This window comes from Cryptotermes secundus, unplaced genomic scaffold (genome assembly GCF_002891405.2).
Source record: "Cryptotermes secundus unplaced genomic scaffold, Csec_1.0 scaffold1359, whole genome shotgun sequence".
Taxonomy (NCBI): Eukaryota; Metazoa; Arthropoda; class Insecta; order Blattodea; family Kalotermitidae; genus Cryptotermes; species Cryptotermes secundus.
This window is the reverse complement of record NW_019734334.1, coordinates 650,395-669,363: the sequence shown is the minus strand read 5'-3', so window position 1 is coordinate 669,363 and position 18,969 is coordinate 650,395. Positions and strand designations below refer to the sequence as shown.

Genomic DNA, 18,969 nt, shown 5'->3' with positions numbered 1-18,969 from the left:
TATGCAAACAGGATGCACCCATCTGCACTTTTCCTGGAAATTTAATTAAGATTTTTTACAACAGCTTTCGAAATCTGATATCTGATATCTCAGTTGAGCTCTACATTTTAGGAGGAGGGTCAGCTACAGATGCTATGACCATTATAATTCACCGAGCTATCCAGAGGGCAGTTGGTGTCACAAGTCGAAATCGTGTAGCAACTTTCGTTGATTGGAATATGCAAATTTTGATACCTCCTAAGTTTTACACTAGATAAATAAGGCAGCTTCTTAGAAGGAAGCTGAGGGCTCTGAATAGCTGACTGCATCAGAGAAGTTTCCCAAGAGACTTTGATTCTGACTTGAAGACATTTGGACGCAAAACCTGCTCTTCTCAGAAATTCTAAAGTAATGTATTAGACAAATGTTTATATTAAATAATTACCAGATTATAGCACAAATTTCGACCATAAATTCAACTCAAACTGCCATAAAGTGTTTAACATTATTGAAATGGAACTGCAGTTGATGGCATGTCAGTATTCTGCCTCCAGTGTTGTTTAATAAATCACATTTCAGTGTCAATCATTGTCGTTATTGCGTGCAAGTGCATATGTACTAAAATGTTCCTCCTGCCTTGCTAGAGCAAGACCCTGGGACACATCTCCTGTTCTTCCAGACCCAATCTCGAGTTAGCCAGCTCACTATCTATCCATACCAGAAGGCATCTTACAGAGTTGTAGTCACCCTACTTTGTGGCTACTGGCACCCAAACAAGTCCTTCACCCTTCCCTATCAATCGGTTAAACAAAGGGAAAGGAGGTAAGGATAAAGCCAGCATAGATGAGCTCTATGACCACTGAAGTAGTCCAACACATGTGACCATAGCAGAGAAGGAGTAACGAAACGGCTGTAAGTGGCTTCCAACATGGCTCCCTTCATTCTTCCACAGATGGTAGGGAAAAAGATTTGTTAGAATGTGATGCATTTGACATCTTCCTGAACATACAACAGAACTAACATAATCAGTTGGACAGCTCACATATAACTTTAGGGTCAATTTTAAATAAAGATAAGTTTTTTCGTTACTTATCTTCAGTATCCACAGGACCCATTAATAACTTAAAATATGAATCTGTAACTAGTAATGAGATTAAAGATATTATTAAATCTCTTAAAAATAAAAATTCCTGTGGTTATGATGAAATACATATTGAAATTGAGTATGCCTTTTATAATGTCGCCTCTTATTTATATATGTAATAGGTCCCTGTCTACAGCATATTTCCATCAAGGTTGAAATATTGACAAGTGTATCCAATGTACAAAAAGGGTGAAAGGTCTGAAATATCTAATTATAGGCCAATCTCTGTACTTACATCATTTTCCAAAATTTTTGAAAAAGTTATTTTTAATAGACTTCACACACATATCTGATAATAATATCTTGGCTGCTGAGCAGTATGGATTCAGGAAAAAATAGATCTAAGGAAACAGCTACATTTAATTTAATTAATAATATATTGCAGGCACTTAATGATAAAGAATTGGTTGGTGGCATCTTTTGTGACCTGTCCAAGGCATTTGATAGCGTAATCATGAATTATTGCTGACAAAGCTGGATTTTTATGGTGTATGAGGAACATTTTTTAAATTGATTGCCTCTTATTTAAATAATAGTAGTAAAAGTAGTAATAAAAGATAAATCATCTATTAAATGTTTCTCAGACTGGAAATAAGTTAGATTGGGAGTTCCTCAAGGATTGATTCCTGGGCCACTGTTTTTTTTTGTTGTATATTAATGACTTACCAGCTGTAATAAGTTATATATCTAAACCTGCTCTATTTGCAGACGATATTAACTTAATAATAACCACTTCAGATTATATGCAGCTTAGAAAAAATCTCAATACTGTTCTTGGGGAGATAATAGGTTGGTTTCAAGCTAATTCATTGACTTTGAACTTTAATAAAACCTATTATATGTATTTTAAAACGAAAAGGTGTCTAATTGATAATTCTCCAATAAAGTATGTGAACAAACAAATAACACTCACTACACAGATATTTTAGTCATGACTCCTGACTTGACATTATCTTGGCAAGAGCATATAAATAAAGTGATTACTAGATTAAATTCTGATTGTATTATTATTATATCTCTTAAATTGTTTTTAGCTATAGAAGACTTAAAAATTGTATATTTTACTTATGTTCATTCTATTATAATGTATGGTGTTGCATTTGGGGGAAATGTGACTAATAGTAAAAACGTTTTCATAGTACAAAAAGATTTATAAGAAATATTATGAATGTGAATCCTAAATATATTGCCCTTATATTCATAATATGTTTTCTTTATTGTTATTGGTAGTAAAAAATATACACCAATTTGTAATTAACAATGAATACATACTATAAATACACGACAAAGTACTAATTTACACATACCATCGGTAAATTTGACCAATTGCAAAAAGGGTGCCTATTATATGGATATAGAAATTTTTAATCATTTACCACGTGATATAAGGGAACTGTTATATGATGTTAAAAAATTCAAATTAGTTAATAAAAACTTTTTCTTAAAGGAATCCTTTTATACAGTAAAAGAATACCTTGAATGGTCAGCATAATGATGGATCACACATAGTGTAATTGTTTTTTTATATTACCTATTCACAGCTGTGTTATTCCTTTGTATATTATTTTTGTTTAGTATGTTTTAGTGTATTATATGAAATATTGTTGTGATTGATATAAATAGTGTCCCTGATTACATAGTGTTTATTTATTGACAAGGTTGTATGTTATAACTGCTACTATTGTACTCATTTTTAATAATGGACTACTTCTATATCTGTGGTGACTTGTTATCACCTGTATGGATTACTTGAAGTATCAATAAATTAAATTAAATTAAACTAAATTCCACATTCCTCTGAATTAGGGTAGCACAGGTTTATAGGTTTGTTCATTAACTGTTTGTGTGTAGTAATTGTTGTAATGCAGTACCATGTAAAGGACTTCAGTTTTATCAAGGCACTCACTTCAAGGAATGTTACAAAATTCCAAACTAAATTTCTTTTTAATTTTGTTTTAGGTGTTTCTTTGGGTTTGTATATGTTTCTGTTTCATTTTAGCGTTTCTTTCGCAGGATTGTGGCATTCTGTTGTGTTATACTTTGTACCTTACTTCATGATCCTTGACAACTCAGTTATTCTTTATAATAATACATCCATGGAAATGGCTGCTTTTGGAACATTCATATTTCACTGTGTGGTGTGTGTGGCAAACCTAAGGGTAAGTTAAGTCTCTATAATACAGGAAATTGCTAGGTATGCATAAAATGTAATAACTGCACAAATAGGAACAGTTATGATGGACATACTACATTTTGTATACCATGTTAGTACTGCATAAAATTCTTTGAAGGACCAGCTACTAAATGCTAGGCATGTGTGAATATCGAATTTTCAAGATCAAATTGAAGAAACTTATTTTTAAATCTCAATTCAAACATTAACTTTTAATTCGTGAAACTTTGATGACTTTTTGGTAACTGTTTGCTTCATATGAAGGGTCATGTTAAAAGGGATTGTTTTTGTATTTGCCTGAATTGACGATATTTCAGGGGTTGCAAAACTACAGGTCATCATAAATTTAAATGTTATATATATACTAGATGCTTTTGGTTCTTTAATCTTTTAGCATGTTAATAGCACAGTTTCCTCTATCTTGATCTGTGCACAACAAACAGGAAAATGAAACAAATGTGTTTTGAGGTCAGAAGCCATGAAATGCTGTGAGATTGTACCATCAGAGTTATGAAAGAAAAGCAGCTATCACTGGTTTATGAGAACATGAGATTCTTCACTAATGCAAGGGTCACTCAGTATTATGTAATGAAAGAAATGCCAGTGAAAAATGACATAATGTGTAAAAATAGTAACATGCACCAGCAGTTATGATTTGTATTTTAAGATCTGGTGATTAAACATGCAGAACAAACAAACAACAGTGAAGTGCCATGATAATACAGTGTTGCCTCGATGTTTATTTTAAGGTGGAAATAAGGTAAACTTGAACTTATGCGAGTTCTATGCAAATATTTCATTTTTAAAGTTTCAAAGACAGGATGAAATGTCAGTTTTGTGCAACATCATGACTTAACAAGAGGATGAAATTTTAATTCAAGCACAGGAGAGAGTGTATAAATGACACAGAGGAACAGTTCTTCTGTACAGCAGAGGTCATCTCTTCACAAGAATTTACCATCACACTTTGAAACAATGTAAAGGAAATGCCAGGATACTTCAATATGCAGTCAAATTACACCACTGATGGTGCAGATGCAAACTCTGTTGTCAAAAAAATATGAGAAGTGAAAAGATCTTAGTGTCTGTAATGTCAACAAAGTTGGTGGACACCACCAGCTACTGCCATATGTGATAATGAATTGAAAAACTAAGCCTAAGGTGCAGATACCTATGGGTCTAATAATCATGTGTTAAACTAAGGAATTTTACGAACTGATGAGGGGCTGGGTACAAGTATTCTGGAACAGGAGACCTAAGTATTGTTGAGAAAACAAAGAATGTATGTTCTGGATGCATTTAAAGGTCATTTAATGCTCCAGGTCAGATCTGTGATTCATGCAGTGAATTCTGACCTTGTGGTCATATGTAGAGTGATAACTGCATAAATAAACATTCTAGTGTATAAGCCTTTCAAGGATCATTTGAAAGAATTATATTTTAAACGCTTCTTGGTAGGGGTTCATTTTCTGACATCACTGGATAATAAAGAGGCCTGGGGTAGAACTACTGTGCCAGTGGATCAGCACCATGGAAAAGATCTCTCAAGAAGTACCAATCAAAGGATTTAAGAAAGTGTTTTATATCTGATAAAATGAATGGAAAGGAGGATGTGGAAAGTCTTGAGAATGCAGGCACTGAACATGTGAGTGTGAGCAGTGAATGTAAGACAGAAGGTGAAAATGTGAAGACAAAGAATCTCAGACCAGTGATGGGAATGGTGAATAGAGACTGATGAAGCTGAATAAACCATAGTGACTTCAGGAAGGAACCTGATTCAATAAATGTCATAATATTTAATTTCCTTCTCATGTCTGTAGTAAGAGGATAAATTTAATTTACAAAATTATTTTTTCTATACAGATATGTATCCTAGTGTGGCATCATCTTACATTCAGAATTATCCTCCATTCAGGTAAATATGGTAGGACAATGTAAAAGTGGCTTGATCTATGGATTGTTACAGTGAAAAAAATAGTCTCTGACAGAATTCTTGTTCTTATCTTGATTCTTGAAATTTTTTCAAATTCTCATTTTGATCTTGTCTTGAACTGAAAAAGTGATTCTTGGACATGCCCTCTAAACACTATATAGTAACAATTATCTACACTCAGTTGTTTCACTTCATGTAATATTAGTGATTGTTAAATTTATTTAATGTCCATTTTCATCTAAAATTATGAACCAGCTTTCACATCCCTCTCACAGTTCTCTTTAATTTCCATCAGTCTGTTTTATTACACATTCTGCAGCCTATTGTTGGTGAGAATGTAATGAGTTGGTGGGGACATTTTCACAGTGCCTATCATTACTGTGAGTAGTTTGCACTTCAGCGTGTGCATGAGTTGAAAGTAGGGTAATGTTGGACTGTGTATGTGGCAGAATAACCTTTCCACACATTCTTATGATTTCACCCTATATATACATTTCCCTTTAGATCCTTCACCCTTCACCTCAGGAAAGAGTGTTGATGTTGTGATAACACAAACAGTAATTTAATGGTGTTTAGCTGTGTTTGCATGATGGGTGCAAGTAGGAGGTAAGCCATGGATAAGGTAAAAAGAAAAGATAAGGCTATCCCTGTAACAGGCCGTTAAGGCCCATAGTGTTGTGAGATGTCGAGGCTCCCAAATTTTTTAAGACAGTNCCCTTAACCCCCCCCCCCAGGAAGATTTCTGGTACTCATTTCTGTCAGGGGCTGAGTCGACCCCAGGACCATAGTGCAGCTGGAATGATTAAGTCAATTGGAAAATCCAGTGACCTCATTGGGAATCAAATCTGTGACATTCTGGCTTGTAGCTTAGTGCCTTAACTAACTACGCTACTGTGTGCCCCAAACTGAAGAAGGATATGCAACAAATATTAATACCAGAAATCAAAATTTTCTTTAAACATGGTGCCATCCATGTTTCAATACAGAGAATGCTAGGGAGATCTGTAAAAAGACACTTAAATAGCTTAAATGAAAGCTTAAAGTTAAATATTAATACACATAATTGGCAACGCATGGAATTCATATACTGTATGATATACTGTATACACATATGATAGGAAACCTAAAAGAAGCTTCCTTAAGACAGAGTTTACTGTGAATATAATTTATAATACAGTGCTGGTAATTTACTGCAGCAATACAGACTGATGGCCACAGTCTGCTGTCACTAATGTCTCAAACTCTATATGTTGTTGCTGTCCCCATGACACAGTCTACTATTTTGTTATGGAACTTCTGTGAACATAAAAGCAGGAAATTTCTTGATCAGTTTATCAAGAAAGGATCTGTGCTATACAATCAGTTATATTCTCAAGTAGTTGGTCTTTCTTGAACTAATAGTTGTGAAGAAACACTACAAACATCATAAATCTTAAGGTTTGTATTTAATTTAAATGTTTTTTTCTCATTTTAGCTGGTATTAAGAAGTCATTACTGGACATGGCTGTTTATTGGATCAGCATTACCAGTGACCATATGTGGCTTCATAGCGGTCACTGCTGTTTATTCCATTGTAACGTGAGTTTCTTTCTTGCTGAGCAAGAAATTAGATTTGTTTCTGCTTCAGGGTTGACAGAAATGGTCATGATAAATATCAAAATGCATATCAGTTGTGAATTATGGACTATGAAGGACTTAAAATTATGGTATATGATCACAGGGCTTCGTTATGAATTATTATACTTACTGAAAGAGATGTGCTCTTTCTTACAAAACTCTCTGGGAAGAAGACTTCTGTATATTGAAGAAAATCTAAAGTCATTTATAAATCTCGAAAAGTAACTACCAAATCATCATCATCATCATCATCATTAATATGTCAGACGACAGGTCGACAGTCTTTTCCAAAACAATTCCTCCATTTAAGGCGATCTAGAGCTTTCTCCTTCAAATGACAGTATCCTCTTCTGTCCCCAAGGTCATCCAGCATCTTCTTACGTCTTCTTCCTCATCTTCTGGTCACTTCTATCTGCCTCTCTATCTTTCCTTCAATAACTTCATTTAGAAGGCAGTTACCGCGTAAGATATGACCAATTGGATTTACTGAATTTGAAATAAATGAATGAATCCAATTAGCCTTCCATTTCTCTTATTTCGTGTAGGACATGCCTCTGCTCACTGACTCTAAATAACACTTCTTCATTTCTCACATAATCGGCCCAACTGATCTTCTCCATCCTTCTCCAACACCACATTTCAAAGCTTTCCAGGTGTTTCTGATCTACTGCCCTAAGTGTCCAAGTTTCAGCCCCATACAGAGCTATGCTCCAAATATAGCATTTCACTATTTTCTTCCTCAAATTTAAGTCCAATTTGCTGGTAAAAGATTCTTCTTCTTGCTAAATGCAGCTTTTGCCATGGCAATCCTTGAACTACCAAATAAATGAGTAAAAAATAAATTGGGTTCCCTGTACTTCACATTTATTGTCTTTGCATGGTAAATTAGATAATGGAGAATAACTGTTCCAATGTGCAAGATTCGGGACACTAATACAGGAAGAAACTTTACTAGAAGAATCTGACACATCAGCAACTGAATTGCAAAGCTATGTGTGCTTACCAAGGAGCAGCCAACAACAACTGATGTAAATCTGACATCTAAAAATTGTGTGCAATATGAATCATCTGTGATAAATAACTTTATGAAGTTTCAGAAAGGCATGGGTTCAGATGCATACATAATACTCTTGAGCTCTTCACTGGTTTCCTATGGAAAATGCTTTGCATATTATGTTTAGAAAGTGAATTATAAAAATTATGACAAAAAGGATTTCATTCTTCATGACCTTAAAATTTACAGCACCAAAAACATGATCTTAATGAACTGTGAGAAACATAATAAATGACTGTTCCTTGTGATGGAATCCCATATATATGTAGTCACATATTTAATGACTAGCCAAAAGGTTTGGATTGCTAATTTGATTTGTTGGACTCTTACAAGTTGTAACCTCAATTATAGTTCTGTCACTAATTCACACACTATAAAATCCACTAGAGCATGCAATAAGTCTTCTCAGTCTGTTATGTCTTCACTAGTCATTGCTTGGTAACAGCTCTCAATGCCATAGATTCCTTGGCTCCAGGTTTGCATCCTTATTAGCCTGTGACTATCTCACAACAACTGTTCATGGCCACAACCCCTGGTAACTCTCTGCCTCCTAGCTATGTTTGTCCACAACTGGCTACTATTTACTGCCTGCAGACCTACTCACAATCACAACTGCTAACCACTGACTGTTTGACTAACTCTTCATTGGTTTCGATTCTCCAGGTATGCCTCTGCATGGACCTGACAGAGAACACTGCTTCCCACAACTCCTCTATTGTGTGCAAACAAGCACTGCAGTCACATTCTGTATACCGGCTGCTCTCTTAAATGGTGTCATTGAGTGTTTACAATGCTGTAACCTAAAATGGGCATCTTCTCTGATGAAACTATTCCAGCTTTCAGTGGACATTCCATAAATCAAAGAGTGATACACAGACATACATCACACATGCATACATACACATGTTCTCAACACACACATGCACAAACACAGTAAAATAATAATGGTGCTGCACAAGTCTGTGGTAATACAAAGTGCTGAGTGTGTTGCATGCCCTGGTTGCAGGCACAGGAGGTCTTCATTATCCAAGTCTTCATTATTCACTTCCCCACATATGTTGGCCAAATCACTGGGGTATTATGTGTAAAAATTCCCTGAATTTTTGAGGATCACATCTATGACTACAGATTTCTGAACAGTAAACGGTTCCCATCTTGTGATCACGTGCCACTTATTCCCATTCTCCTATTCACACACCCCTCAACATTCATTTAGTCCACTGTTTATCACAGCCAATGCTCAACATGTCTGGGGTTGTCTGTGATTTGTTGGTGTGTTGAAAATGTATTTTGCTTGTTGTAGCCATGAGTGAAGAGCATAGTTATAGCAATGTGACCTAAAAGAAGGAGTGACATTATAATCTTGTGAAATTAGACATTCATTGCAAGTGAATAGGTGAGATTGTGGTGGACATTGCACATGCTCTTCAAAATCCTGAAATAACGATTCATATTATTGTTAAGAGTGCACAGGAAATTGAAACAAATGATATTGACTTCTCAAAGCTCTTTAAGGTGAAAATTACATGTCAAAGGAGTGATGTGATGGAGGTTGAGAGGCATTTGGCAATGTGGATTGAAGATTTATATTAACACCACATCTCCATAAGCCTAGCTTTCATTCAAGAGAAGGCTATAAGCTTACATGGGGCTGAGACGGGGGAATTTGAAGAGGAGGGAGTTGCCAAAGTGAAGCCATTTGATGCATACAGAGACTAGTTTCACCACTTTCAGAAGTGGTATGGCTTAAAAATATAAACATTCAGGATGAGGGATGACAATTCATTTCAGAAAACATTCCTTAACAATTAAAGGTTTAAGAGAGGCCTTCAGCAAAATTGATGAGGCTATGAATTTGGAACCATGATCCTGTCTGTAATAGTTCTGTCAAGGTTGAATGTGAATTGTGAGGTGTGCTGTCATGCTGTAAAGATATTTGACAAGCAGAACTGTGAGCTGGAACCCAAACAACTTTAGACTTGTCCTTTGCAAAACAGAGATCAATCAGGGAGGAATAAAAATTTTAGCAGGTCCCTCCGGTTTTCGGGACACATGCAAAATATAAAATTATCTTATGGAATAATTTTCACGGTAAAATCCGTAATTTGTGGCAGAGATGTGTTGGGGTTATTTAAGTATGTTATCATTTGTTCAAAGTGGGTGTAGGAGTTGTGTTATGGGTTGTTGGGAATGTTTATGTGTTAATGTGGATGACATGCTTACCTTCTCTTGTTACAGACCCTCAGATGTTTCTGCCCTTATTAACTGTTTACATTATTTTTATACATGGAAATATGCTGCTGAAAGGGGGTTTCCTTTAAGTGACATTTTTCTGGTCCCAGTTAGCCACAGATAACAAAGATCCCCACGCCCCACAGTACTGCTACTGCCAACTGGTGGATCTGCTAATAATAGTTTGTCATCAGCTGTCATCATAATTTTGATGAAAAATATGTATCTAGAAGAGATCCTTTAAACCTGTATTTTATATTTTTTCAGTATCGGTTATGATCTTATTGTATATGAGGATGCACAGCCCCTAGTAAAGCTATAGTTCTGTTGGGTTCAAAGTAATGATGTAGTTCTGACACCAAAAGATGAAAGATGACACACAGATATTTATTCATGACTCCTATAATACAAACTCACCAACTGGCATTACTTTAGCTAACAAAATGTCTTGGAGGTAACAGGTTATCATGAGCATTAGTGTAGTTGGATAACAGTAATTGAAAGAAGCCAATTTTTCTGTTTTTTGTTTTTTTTTAAAGTTTAATTAACAAAACTTAAATTTCAAGTATGGCAAAGTACAGTCCTGTAGGTCTCTTTCCCACAATCTGTCCATAAAGTTGTAGAAATATATCAATTGATATTACAGAATTATGTTTTTCATTAACATCTGTTACAGAACTACTTCAATGGCACATGTCTACCCTATCATGCTTGGCTCATGTACTTTCTGGTTACTCTCACTGATTCTCATAGTGGCTTGTCTGGTTCCTGACTGTGCATTCAATGTACTACAGCATTATACCCCTGCAGCTTATGCAAAACTTCAGAAGGTAAGAGATACATTTTAATATATTGAGGGTTGTAAGTATGTTAATAATGGACACCTTTTTTTTACCCAGGATCAGCGATATGTTTGGGTTAGAAATTCCTCAGAATTGAAACTTGTAGATTTTGTGATGCTTGAAAGTATAAATTTTCCTTTGTAATCAACAGTGTACCCAGGGCTAGTCTTTGAAAGTTAAGTTTCCATTGCCCAGTGTATCCAGTGGTATCAAGACTGTTTTCCTATTTAAGTCCTTATATGGGTGGCTCATGACTCACATTGGATCATCATGAAATATAAACAATTTCAAAGTGCTCGCAAGTGATCTGACATGAAAGATTGACTTACCTGAGATCTGTGAGTTAATGGCTTATGAATGAGGTCAAGGACATTTGACATGCTACTTCTCTATAGCTCAAATATATTTTTAATTACAAAATACAAAAAGGAAAAAAGATCTCCATTGTGCCTACAGATTATTTAGTCTTTCATTACTGGATTGTGGCTGTTGCATTATGTAATGCAAACTCCATGAAGATTTCTGCACTTGTGTTCTACATGTATTTCAGTTGCAGGACTTTTGAAATAAAGTGAAAAGAGCCAAGTAAAAAGTGTAAAAGTAAAAGGTTGTCTAATTAATTTCACAGTGGTTCTCTAGCTATAGGTGTATGAGACAGATACAATCACCAATATTTCAACAGCCATGAGAAAGGACCTGGCCCACAATCTGGCATGACAACACCTGAAATGTCCTTGTTTTAGACCCTTATGATACAGATGGTCCAGAGCTTAACTAGATTCTCTGAAGGACTGCTCATAGACTCTAGAACACTTTCCTTCATATTTATATTGTGATCTTCTGTGTCATGGGACTATGCAGTATGGTAGGATGGTACCAATAGTTCAGATCTTCAGGATGGAAGTCAGCAAAGTAGGGGAAGTGGCAGGATGTATAGAACTAGGGGGAAAGGAAACAAATCATGGTCTGAAAACACAAAAGAGATATTTATATCCTGTCTAGTATGAACTCAGCCAAGCAAGCTGGCCCAAGTGGTGATGTTTCAGACTCACATTCAAAAGGAGATCAGTTCAAACCTCAGTGGGGACAATGACTATGTAGTGTCCTGGATGGCTACATGGACAGCACACCAGCATGAATGTATATCAGGGGTGCAGTGACAGATTAGTATTTCTTGAAGGTAACTGCTTGGAAATGTCCCTCAGATTTGATGACTGCATCCTGTGCTGTCCAACCATCACCTAGAATCGTGATGGAATTTATGGTGCATATCGGCATTGGACGCCAAAGTGGGGATGTCTTTTGTAAATGCAGTGTGCTTTTTGAAGGAGACTTAGAAGCCTCAGCTGTGCTCTGGTCTTGCCTGTATAACCAGCCTGTAACTGTAACTTATTTGATACCAATACATTTCTGCACCATTTGGCTGAAGTATTTTTGTGACTTTCACTCTTCAATGGTGCTCAGCCAGTGCCTGAATATTGATCGTGGACAGCTAGATTTTGTACTGGAACAGATACTGCTCAGCTGTATCCATCATTCTCCTGCAACTTGGAATAATCCCAAACTCTGGACCGTGATATGAAACTATTTAGTCTGATTTTTCTTTGTAATTTTCCTTAGTCTTTCCAGTTAGAAAGTTCTGTGATAAGCATGGAAACACTATAAACATGCAACTGTAAAGGATTAAAATAGAAACACATTTTGTAGCCAAGTTACTGAATTGCAATCATATACTTGATAAGCTGCAATGCTATGACAAAAATAAACTTCCTGAAATCCACCAGCAACCAGGATTTGCCACCTACACAAACATGAGTGCAATACTGTGTCTGCTTCATTCACAACAGTGACACCTTACAAATGTATCCTGAGGTAAATTAGGCCATGACGGCTTCCTTTATACCATTTACAATTCATTACTATTTCTACAGTTTGAAGCCATATAGTCTGAGCTGACAGCATCATTAAATTAATCATAAATGAATAAATAAATAAGCTCTAGATGTCAAGATCCCAGGTTCATGTGTCTTCACTTACTAGTTTCTTTCACTGTCTTGTGACTGTTTATTTTCTTCTTGTCAGGATATCAAACAGATCTGACAAAGATAAAAGTATCTAAATTCATCTTGTGGTCACATCCTTCCACTGCTTTGGCAAGATCTTTTACTGTAAAATGTGTAGTTATGTCTTGTGTTGGCTGTCCTTCCCCAAGTATACATTCATGTTGTATATGTACACAGTAAACGCACATAATCTGAATATTTTGATGTCACCATGGTAGTGCTTTTAAGGAATGTATTGTTCAGAAATTATTTTTCTTTGGAAGAGAACAATGGTCTCATCCACTACTATATCAGCCGTATGCTAGCCACCAAGATTTGCCCCTATGGCATACATTTCCCTATTAACACATATATCTTCATGGTTAAGCATTCATGGATGCTCTTACTGCATGAGGAACAGTGGAGTCTCATTTGCAGGATGCATACTGGCTCTTGTCATCTGTTAGCCATTCGAAAAATGGGTGGAGTATATTCTTCAAAGAAAATATGTCCAATTCTGTCTGTATACTATATACTACACTGTATGCCAATTTTAGAGTTAGGTAGTGGAACTGTACTCGTCTCAGACTGTGTAAACTCCAGTATTACTGTTCTGTGAATTTACCTGACCATGCCAATCCTAAAGGATTGTCCACCCATGTAAGACAAATCAAGCCCTTTCAGAAAAGAAAACCAGATGGGGGTCAATTTAGTCATACCAAATTGTAAAAATTCACTGTCAGTTGGATCACATGGTTGCAGTTCACACACTACTGTTTTAAATGGTTTCAGTTCTGTGGCAGTCCATGCTGACAATTCTGAAATCCTAATCTCTTGTGCAAGACATCTTGAGGATTTCAAAGGAGAATGCCTAGAGCCAGTTTAATCTAATATCTCTTCAGCAGCCTCTGAGCAATTTGATTAATTTCTTTATTCCATAAAAGCCATGTGTGTCTTTACGTATTTACAATTCTATGGGTAATCTGATGTGGAACTGCAATACCTTGAAATATACAGCAGTATCTTACTTTCCTTGCAGAACCAGTTCTTACACTTGTTTGAACATATGTAAACATGTGGCATTTCAACATAGAAAATAATATGAAGGGCTAATGCTGGTCACACAGGTCAAGAAGAGTACTGCAATGAGAGTTAAACGATATGGGGGTAGGAGAGGGCCAGCCCACTGTTGATGGTAGCCATTTGACTTTTTGGGGCACATCTCCCTTTGCATTTGGTTAACAGAACTTGCTTCAGGATGCAACAATAGGAGAGAAAGCACATAAATTAATCCCTAATAGGACATGTCACATCACAAAATATGGAAGCAGAGCAGATTTGCTGAGCCCATAATCAAGAGGTCTGTGAAATGGAACCACTTTTTCCTGAAGAGGAGAAGGGGGAGAAGGAAAACATAAGACAGCTGGGAGAAAGGAAGGAATGTCTGGGTGTTGGTGCAAGTCAATTAAGAGAAGATCACCAAAGCACTGATGCACAGCTCAACCCTTTGCTTCCATTGTTCTGTTTCAGAGCTGGAGAGAAGTTTTCAGCACCAAGAACCGTAACCATTACAGTTTCAACCGATCAGGTATTCAGAGATCTGATGCAGCAGAGAGACAGGAATCTCGGGTTTCTGTTGTATCTGCAAGGCCTATCTGATGATGATGCTGACAGAGCTTATGTGTAAGTACAAATATAACTATCAGGTAATCATGAATTTACAATAAGCATGCTTCAAACCTAGAAAGCCAAGATTCAACTGTACCTAATGACAGTTACCCTGAGTACAGATTTATAATTCTGTTCCTTGCTCAGTGGTTGGATTTGCCTCTCAAGTGTCTGAAAGTGGCAATGAAAAACAAACACAAACATCCATCCCAAGGTCAGGCCATTACCACCACAGTCATAACCCTAATCATAGGGCAGTCACTATCTGTATTAACTACACTGTAATTATTAAGTACTCAAAAATCTGCTCCTACAAAGACCTGGGAAAAACTTAAAAAACAGGGAGCAGAGATGTTATGTAATGGATAAGGAAGCAGTATCACAATGTTTCAGACTTTTCTGGGGGGGCTGTTTCCCCAGGGGGCAAAGTGGCAGAGCCATGAAGCTGACCACTCATTTACACCTACAGCTTAGGTCAAGAATGATGGAGCTATACCTCCACTCACCCTTATCCCTTCATGGCCTAGTGCTTAATTATAGAAGTCTCTTAAAACATGAAATGCAGAAGCTTACATAGACCATTTATTCATACTGAAGTTACCTTCTCTGTATTTCTCTGACTGATTAGTAGAGCTAGGATTTTTATGTGGCATCATCATGCAAAACATATACATAATTATGAGTATATAACAAAAACCTCTGAAAGATGTATAATATGTGGATTCATTAAAATATGTAAAGTAATATTTAGTTTTGCAAGAAACCTTTATTTACAATCTTTACCATATTTTCTGAGGTCACTGATTATCTTTTATCTGACAGATGTGTTTGTAGGCTGAAAAGGATCTTTCTACATCACAAGATGTCACTGGTGCATATTTTAACAAAATAATTTATCAGAAGCAATGTCTTCAGGGGAATCTACATAATCTGCATTAAGTACCTGACATACTGGTAAATGTAAAAAATCCAGCGTTTCTTTTTAACATTGCCTGAAACTTGGTGGACACACTTTCATCAGCCACCCCTTTCACAACATTAAGCTTTTCACTTGCATTTTTAATTATGTCCATTGATTCTTGCAGAGGAAGTCCTTGGGTTTCTAAACGTTTTATACTGTCTGGAAGTCAGCCAAAATTGCTTTGGATGTAGGCAAATGAACAGGCCACATTTGGATCACTGAATGCACTCTGGGATTCACGCACCAAAACAGCAGACTCATACGGGAACTTGGCTACAATTGATTTCATAGATTCAGAGTGTTCACTGTAGAAGTTGACTGTTTCTATCCAGGTTTCCCATCTTGTTGGCACTGGTTGGGGGGCAAGGGTGCATCTGGGAAGTGTTGCTTATAGGACTGTACTTGATGTGGGACTTTGGAAACACTTATTTTAACACTTTGCGGACAGGCAATTTAAATATTTAAATCACCCTGGGGACTGGCATTTTTAAACCTACTATGCTAACTTGTGCACTGTTCACTTTAAAAATTAATATAAAATCTCCTAATTAATTTTATGAACTAAAATTTTTGGAGAACACTTACCAATGCTCCTAGAAGTGCTTGAGAGTGTGATATTCCTGGAAACATTCCCCTTTGTGAAGTGGCATTACACAGTACTTGCAAATGTAGGCAGTCATGCTCCTTTTTCGGTGAACTGTGCAAACACGACATTGCCTAGAAGGATGCTTCCCCTTGGAATGTTCACTCTTCACAATTTTCACGAGGGCATATTTCCGCATATCACCCGAGTCGCCCAGGGGGGTCCACATGAGGCCTGAGAGGGGTGGGAGTTGATGGTACTGGTCCCACTAAGTCTTTGTCTGACTCTCGTTCTGCCGCCACCATCTGGTCTGTAGCCCAGGCCTTTGCCATATTCATCAGAAATGCTTTGTATTTCAATTTTGAATTGGGGTTTAGATTTTTGTAAACCAAAAATGAATTGAAAATGGCACAATTTATAAGTCACAAGGCAACTTTCTTTGTCCACTTTATTGTTTATCTAGGAAGAGAATAATAGGCCAAGTATCGATCGGCTCTATCAACTCCCTTCATGAACATATTATACTCAGAAATACAAATAGGCTTCTTTACTTGTCCATGTCTCCTTTGAACATGAACCATGCTCGAATTGTGAATTGTGGAAATCATGTTCACAACACGAGTATCTCTATCTCCAAAAAACAGTTCTGCTACTTCAGACATTTGTGTTGTGTCTACTTTTCCCCATGTGGCTGTACCCGCAATTTTACTACCTGCACTTTCGTCGGAGCTACTTTCACTTTTATTGTCTGTGGCTACACTTGTTTGTTGACCCGTCACTGCCACTGTCTCAGTTTCACTACCCCTCTCACAAGGCACGTCAAATAGCTCACTGGAGAACGAGTAAGCTATTTCTTTTTCTCTGAGATATCGCTTCGTCTTCAACCGCTTCTGTCCTTGATTCATATTGCACTAACATCCTGCCTGGTACATAACAGCTTGAAGGGTCAAAGATTATTTTCCTTTGGAGGGGGAACCAAAACAGCGAGGTCAAGTTACTACATACTAGGCAAACATTCCGGAGCAATATTACGCAGTAGTCATTCATTTGGGTGGCACCAGAGAGATGTATAGTGTGTTGCAACTTATCGTGTTCTAAAAGCCAGTTAACAGGCGAACGGTCCGCCATGTTTAAAAGCGAAAAACCTTTTAAAGGGTGCACGGTCCGCAAAGTGTTAAAGAAAGCCATCTTCTGGGATGGGGCACTGTGTAGATATTGTGTAAACCAACGTTTCGGAGGAATGTATCGCCTCCATCTTCAGGGTATAAAAATCTGTGAGTGAGGAACCAGCATGAGCAGGTGGCTGCAGATGGAGATGATATGTTTGTCCGAAATGTCAGTTTACACAATATCTACATGGTGCCACATCCCAGAAGATAGCATTTTTCATAGTGACAACTGTGAACACCTCAAATCTTATACTTTTGTTTTTCATCACAAGTAATTTATTCTCTTGGGGGAACTTGGCTCTAACCTCCTTGGCAACACCTTGCAGTCTGTGAGCCAGGCAACTAAAATGAATCAAATTAGGGTAAAACACTTTCAACACACTTGCAGCTTTGGCATATATGCCACAGCATCTGAATACAAAATTACCACCTTCTTCTCATGAACTCTGGTAGGCTATAACACTTGAAGTGTCATTCACAAATCTTGCAACAGTGGAATGATTTGTATGGTGCAGAACTTTGGAGCAAATTGAATGTGGATTAGAAGGAACTTCAATGTCTAACTTGTCAGCCACAAGGTTCGCGATAAAGCGATCCATGGAATCTGTTGTTTCATCCATAGCAACCCATATAAAGGCATCTCCTATGTTACCTCTTATGTTTTCCAAGGTTTCTTCATAGCAGATAGGTTAATGTTTTCGAAGTGGTGACTTGTCTGGAATATGTTGCTTATGGTACTTCTCCAAAAAGGATTGAAATTTGGGCATTTGGAGTTTAAACCAGAGGATGTTCTCAGACACCATTCAATTGCACCTATCCTTGAATTCATTTCTTGAGGTTGAAGATTGCTGCATCTGTGTTAAGAAGAGCACTTCCTTCTTCAAAGAATTCAGTTGCTTGTTCTTAGTATGTAGTGCACTTTGTACATGCTGCTCAAACTGTGATCTCATATGCCCAGTACTTTTGTTGCAAGCCATACATATTATGGTTTTACTGTCAGTTATGAAGTAATCGTCTATTAACTTTGTTGCCAGAGAGGATGCAACCAGTGCCATAACGATACAGACTACTCAGACTTGAACTTAACTCATTGAACAAAATTAAAACCACTTTCAGAAATTTCAGGAGTGTTAGGAGTGGATGAGTATGTTTGGTGAGAGGGGAGAGGATTTCAACTGCAATACAAAGGAACACCATTCAAATTCTTGGAAAAATTCCAAACACGCAGGTCACACTAATGAGTGGAAATACCTGGGGGTTGCAGTTTACTCTACTTTACAAGAGATATTTCCTTCCAGATTTCCCTATCATTGCAGAAAAGTCTTTTGGAAGGGTGGAGGAGGATCTTAGTAACATATTTAACCAAATTACATGCAAAAAAATTATACACACTTTCCACTTTAAAATTCAAGTAAAGAGAAATATGACAGAACATGTAGAATAAAATTCAACTATAGCAGTGCTAATGCTACAGTTCATGGTGATTGCTTCTTTCTAAAATCTACACAGTAAGAAATAAAATATGTATTTACATAAAAATGCTAGCTCTACTGATTAGCATAGGAAATACAA

General features: G+C 36.8%; 1 protein-coding gene across 10 annotated transcripts in view; it reads left to right on the top strand.

The window, feature by feature from the left end:
* LOC111868706 (probable phospholipid-transporting ATPase IF) overlaps window positions 1-18,969 on the top strand; it is a 166,378-nt gene that overhangs the window by 142,586 nt on the left and 4,823 nt on the right. For 9 of the 10 annotated variants that reach the window (XM_023859620.2, XM_023859615.2, XM_023859614.2 and 6 more), the window contains 4 exons: window positions 3,137-3,282; window positions 6,704-6,807; window positions 10,809-10,962; window positions 14,547-14,699. In XM_023859620.2, the coding sequence (XP_023715388.1) occupies window positions 3,137-3,282; window positions 6,704-6,807; window positions 10,809-10,962; window positions 14,547-14,675 (533 nt within the window). In that variant the 3' untranslated portion in view covers window positions 14,676-14,699. The other variant, XM_033753140.1, reaches the window with a different exon arrangement.